Here is a 6,000-nt window from a genome sequence, read left to right as displayed (position 1 = left end):
TATCCATAACACTCTTTCTGTGTTGATATCCTAAGAGTTTATTTATACTGTGAAAAATCCCATCTTATTGAGAGGGTTGAAATATAGTTTAAGCCTTGTCACAAAGCATTCAAAATACAATAATCTGTCCTCATGAAAAATGTAGCTACCTTTAGTTGAATTTTTAAAAGGCAACCATCTGGCAACTGGTTGCTGCAAAAAGTTGTTCTACTTGCATCTACCTTAGTCATGTCATGGCTTTGTGTAAGTGGTTACAGTGGATCTTAAAGACTGTGTGGAATGAATGAAACAGCAAGATTCTCAAGGTTGAGTGGATGGTTTACATGTATGTCTGGTACAGCAATAAGTTAGGGATGACCTTTACTAGAAAAAAATAGTGTTTGGGAGCAATTTCTGTGTAAGCACACAGAGGAGCCTCAGGAATTGAGAGATTTCTTCTTGGCTTCAGCACTTGCGAGTTTGTTTTAAAGACTGTATACAATAATTACAACTTCATTCCTAGGCTTTGCATTCGGTGTTTTGAGTTTTTCCAAAATTAAGTAATTTTGAATTGTGATATGGATTTCAAAGGGAATATCATCTGCAAACTTATGGTCCCTGGTAAAATCCTTCAATAAAAGTTAAGTCATCTTGCTTTCAGTAGGATAGGAAGAAAACTACAAATGATTAATGCCTAACTAACGGTAATTGATTGTAGAAAATGGGAGAATTTTTAATAAGATCATAATTTTTCAGTGGAAAAAAAAAAGTAAAAAGCCCTTTATCTTGAAATATGCTGTTCCTTTCATCCAAAATGGTATTACAAATATTTTTTTTTTTTCCAGATGACAATTTCTTTGCATGCACTCTGAAAAGGTGAATGTTCTAACCACCTATCCAGTAACAGAGCCTTAAGTTCAGTCACTGTTCCTTTTTTTCCTCATACATTGTTATAGTCTGCATCAGGTGTAATACAGGTGACTTACAGTAGCTAATCTAAGAGTAATGAGAGCCCTTAAAATGACAGTAGATTTTCAGGACTAAAAAAAAAAATTATTAGGAAGCAGTAGTGAAAGTCTGTGGCTGTACCAACTGAGATCAGACTGACAGAGAGGAAGATTTCCATTTTTCAATACCCCTGAAAATTGAGGAACAGATTTTGTAACTATATTAATATAGAACATTGGAAAAGCCTTTCTGATTTGAAATATGTAGTATTTCAGTGTCACTTTCCAATATTTAAAAAAGCTGATTGTGGAGTTGATTTTTCGTTATGTAGGTTATTACCGATTCTCTTGACAAGAAATTTCTTTACTATGTGTTTTTTATATTATTACATTATATTACATATGTTCATGTTGTTTTCCCTCTGGAAGAAAGTTCCTGTGGAAAGGAAATGGGAACCAAACTTTGAAATCTAAATTAAGGACTAAACTGCTTTTCATTTACTTTTCTACCCTTTGAGATGCCAGAAGCAATTTCCTCTTGAAGCTGACTTCCTTTCTGGAAATGTTTTTCGTCTCCAACCATGTTGAGGCTTTTCTCATTCTTTCATTCTGACTAACTTGCCTTTTTCTGTCTGACTTTCTACTGGAATTGAGAACTTCTGGAGGTAAGTAATTACAGACAAGTTTCTCTGTAACTTTCTTTTTCAGTTCTCCCCGCTACTGCCCCCCCTCACCCAGTCAGTCGAGAAGGACAAACAAAGCCCTATTGGTGTCCTCTGCAAGAGAGCACTGATAGGGGGCTGGCTGTAAATTGACGTGGCATGGAAAATCTCTGCTAGTTTGTAGCTGCTGTAACACTGCTGCAAAATCAAGCCTACTCTTACTAAGCTTGAAATCATCACGGACTTACTATTTCTGTGTTTAAAATGACCGGAAAGTACCTTTACTTTTCAACTTGGAAACTGGGCTATTTCTCAATTTGGATTTACAGATAATAGAAAACAAAATCAATTATTTGTTAACTTTTTTCCTTCCTGTAGTGAGACCAACAGATCTTGCTGCTCCCCTCCTCTTTCCTGCAATTTAATCATTTGCAGATCTTGCCATGGGGTGCGGACTGAGAAAGCTGGAAGACCCAGATGATAGCAGCCCTGGAAAAATCTTTTCTACATTGAAGAGACCACAAGTTGAAACAAAGACAGATTCTGCTTATGAATATGTATTGCTGGATTTTACTTTAGAAGGTACTTTTTTGTTTATAGCTTTACTATTCTGAGGAAACAAGAAATAGTATTTAACTTAAATACTTAAAAACAATGTCTTGTTTAACTTACAGTAAATCTTAGATACTTTTATCAAAGCCACCTGAAATGTAAGACTTTTGTTTTGAAGGTCCTCACTTATATAAAATTACAGTGGAAACTACTGAAGTATTTTTAACAACTAAACCTTCTAAATTACTCAACTGTCCTTGTTAAGGAAATGGGCTAAAAACTGTTACGAGATTCTCCTAGTTTCCTGTGAGTCAGATGCTACCCTCTGTATTCGCTTTGAATAATGGTTGTCTGAAATCGGTGTGTGGTTTAGAAAATGCGCTATGCCTGAGCCTTAATTGAATAACAATTTTTAAAGGTGCACTCAACTTCCAAAACAGACTGTCATTGTCTATGTTACTTTATTCAGAATTAAGTCTGTTTCTTAGTTGTAGCTTCCTCTTTTATCCTCACCTCAGTCACTTGGTAGATATTTTAGTAAGAATCTCAGTTTCTTTTTTTCCCCTCAAATGCTTTTACTTGTAGTTGTTGAATAGTCTTTTGAAATCGTAACCAAAATGAAACAAAATTTGTATGCATAGCTAGAGGCAGACAGTGCTCTGTGGGATACTTCCTTCCCAAGGGTGTCCTGTCTCTAACAGAGCAACTCCCTGTTCCACAAAGTTGAAAACATAAACAAGCCCAGATGGCTGCCCTTTGAGAACAGACAGCTCCGTTTTGCAGTCGCTTGGTAGTAACTTGCATTTTGTAAAAACCCAATCTACTGGAAATTCTAAGTAACAAATAAATGCAGTTGCTGGAAGGATTTTATAAAGGGAAAAAGTGTAAGTGCATGTCTTGTTACATTTGCAGGGACTTTTAATTTAAAAAAAAAAAAGGCTTTAAGTTTAAGTTAAAGGACTGTAGTAATAATTTTGTTTAAAAAAGATCAGTCTGTTCATTGAAAAACTGCGAGATACTGGTAGAAGAGACATTTTACTAAGTTATAGTAATTGATACCCAACTGCATTTTGTGTTCTGTTTATTTACACAAAGGAAGAGTTTCTCACTGGATGTTTCTTTTGAAGAAACAAAACATTTGAGTGGTATTGGTAATCTAATGAAAATAAAGTTATGTTGCCTAATGCATACATGAATTGCCTAATATATTGATAATGGAAAGGATAATAACTTCTTGAGACTGAAGTGCATTAAATGTTCTTAAATGGTCTGTGTTCCAGATAGTTTTGCTGTACCTTTAACAACTTTCTGGAACGGTGGCATAAAGGCTTTATTGTAAAAGTGGTTGTGACGTGAGGAAAAAACACATCAAACAACAGCAAATAAAGGTGTATCTACCTCTATCTTAGTAATGTATCAATGCAGCAGTAAGCGTTCATTTTCTGCTGTTTAGTCTGATATTCAGAAGTGCTTAGCTTCAGTGACTGTATGTGAAACTGAGTGCTAAATGCCAGTGAGATCAGTTTCAGATGGTTGTCTAACTTTTTAGGCTTCTAATTGTAAGCAAGTGGATTTGTAAGCATAGATATCTTTCTATAAATGGTTCTAGCTGTGTGTGTATTTGACCTTAATTTTTGTGTTGTTGTTGTTGGAGGTCTGTGTTTTTCAGAGGTGAGATAAGGAATACATAAAAATACAGTGTATATACTGTCTTGGAGGCATTTCTGAATTCATTTACTTACGAAATGTGGGGATTGACTGATGTACTGTGGAGAATTATGTTGAGGGTGTTTTTTCTTCTACCCTAATCATCTTGGTCACATACTTGCTACTTGAATATCCATTGGCTAAATGGAATATAAATTAGAGCCTTTTATTACTCTAGACCAAAGTTAGTTTTCACTGTGCTGTCAAATTGTGTGATCTTGGCATTCTGTGTCTGCTGGTTTTCAGAGCACGAACTTGCCCATACGAGTCTTGTTTACTTGAGTGACTTGTTACCACTGGATCTTGCACCAAGTAAACCAGAAAACCTTCACTTAATATCCTTTATGAGAACCTATGGTAAGCTGTGTCCTGCATTAAAAGTATAGCAAGCATAAATGTGTTATTTCTATTTCATCTGCCTTATTGTCTGCTTTATCAGATTTATGGTAGATGAGGTTGAAATAAGCCTGCTGGGGAGACTTTGAGTCTTTAGGCTTCCTGCAGGCCATGATGCTGGTTATGCCAGCTATGCTGTAGTCTAAATTTGCTGGCTGGAGCCCCTGCACATCTTAACTAGATATCAGCACTGTATTGTACTTTGGCATCTTCCCTTCTGGACTCCAAAATACTTCCATCTCAACCATGAAAATCAGCTTTGAGTCCCATGGAGGTTGTTCTGCGTCAGGAGAATCCCAAACAAGAAAATTACAGCCAGACTTCTATTTCATGGGGATTCAATAGTACAAAGGAAAGGGAGCAGTAGACTCTGAGGTGCAATCTTAAATGCTTGTCAAGAATTGTAACAGTCTCAATTATGAGGCATACCTTAGTGACAAAAACAACTGTTATTTTTGAGGTCAGTTTTACCATGAACTAGGAATAGTTTAAATACTACTTAAGCAGAATGTTTATGCTTTTTCCACAAACCTTCTATTAGAAAACAGGAGGAATATTGATGCAGCTGACTAAGGTGACATGCTGTGAAGTCTTTGCCACTCCACATAACAGTATGAATGTGTATGAAGTTGCTGTTTTGACATCTTTGATATCAGACATCTGAAGCGTACCATACAGTTAGCCAGTTAGGTGTAGTTCTGTTATTTGTGAAAGTTATCTTGGCTACTTGTTGACAGCAGTTGGAAAGGAAATATTCTTAATGAAAAATGGTTAAGACATTTGCAAAATCAGTGAAGTGATGATCATGTGGCATATGTTCCTGCTCTTTTGATGTGTGTAAAACAGTTAATCAATTTTTTATGTCTTCTGGACTTACTATGAGTGGACTCATGGGATGGGGATATTTTCTAAGGGCAAAATGTCATCCATCTGTGAAGGGAAGGGCTGTGATTAAAAAAGGAAAGGTAAGATAGCACAAGAAATTGCCACAATCTAGTTGCTTTGACTGGGGATGACAGTTTACATTAATAGAGTTTGCCAATTATCAACAATAAGCCACCAGTATAGATGTTAGTGAGACTTTCTGGTGGTGTGCATTTCCACTGGTACACATTCTGGTTTCTCTTGATGGATTTTCTGAGCTATTAACACTCCTACTGACAAGCAACGTAAACCTCCATTTCTTTTTCACTTCAGTGAAAATTGGTATTTATAAGTGTTTGAGTGTTCCAAAACATTAGCTTCTGGTAGGTGTTGTTAGGGTTTTGAAGGTGTTTTTAAATGTGTATCTGTAACAATATTATCTTAATTTTATGGTGAGAAAACAGTATAGATGTTTTACAAAACATGTCACGAATCTGCAGATTTTCAATTAAGTTTATATTAATCTTTAGCTTGCCTAAAATTTTTATTGTAATATCTGACTTATGGTACTTTAAATCAGTAGGATAGGTAGACTTTTTGACTTTGAATCTTTGATAAAGTCCTTGAATTCCTTGCTGTCACTCAATTACAATATAAAGGAGGTAGATAAGAGGATATAAGAACATGAAATTAACTCTTAAGGAGTACATTTGCAAGGTGATGAGTGAGGTTTGTCGTTGCATTTATCTATTCTTTTTTTAAAACTGTGGAATCAAAGGAGAATTAATGTATCATTTTCAATTTACTGTATGGTTTGAAAGGGAATGTTCAGAGCAGTGTACTAAAACATTTGTATCAATAAAAAATATTGTGAGATCACTTTAATTCCAGTT

The 6,000-nt window shown here is 35.4% G+C and overlaps 1 protein-coding gene across 6 annotated transcripts in view; it reads left to right on the top strand.

Annotated features, from left to right (window-relative positions):
• The first annotated feature begins 1,496 nt into the window (after nucleotides 1-1,496).
• Nucleotides 1,497-6,000, top strand: part of RFTN2 (raftlin family member 2) — a 35,894-nt gene continuing 31,390 nt past the window's right edge. For 5 of the 6 annotated variants that reach the window (XM_062002081.1, XM_062002085.1, XM_062002082.1 and 2 more), the window contains exons 1-2: nucleotides 1,497-1,591; nucleotides 1,967-2,170. In XM_062002081.1, the coding sequence (XP_061858065.1) occupies nucleotides 2,032-2,170 (139 nt within the window). In that variant the 5' untranslated portion in view covers nucleotides 1,497-1,591; nucleotides 1,967-2,031. Of the gene's footprint in view, nucleotides 1,592-1,966; nucleotides 2,171-2,966; nucleotides 3,025-6,000 lie in introns of those variants that run through there. The other variant, XM_062002086.1, reaches the window with a different exon arrangement.

The sequence above is a fragment of the Colius striatus genome, chromosome 9 (assembly GCF_028858725.1).
Source record: "Colius striatus isolate bColStr4 chromosome 9, bColStr4.1.hap1, whole genome shotgun sequence".
Taxonomy (NCBI): domain Eukaryota; kingdom Metazoa; phylum Chordata; class Aves; order Coliiformes; family Coliidae; genus Colius; species Colius striatus.
This window is presented reverse-complemented; position numbering and strand designations above follow the sequence as displayed.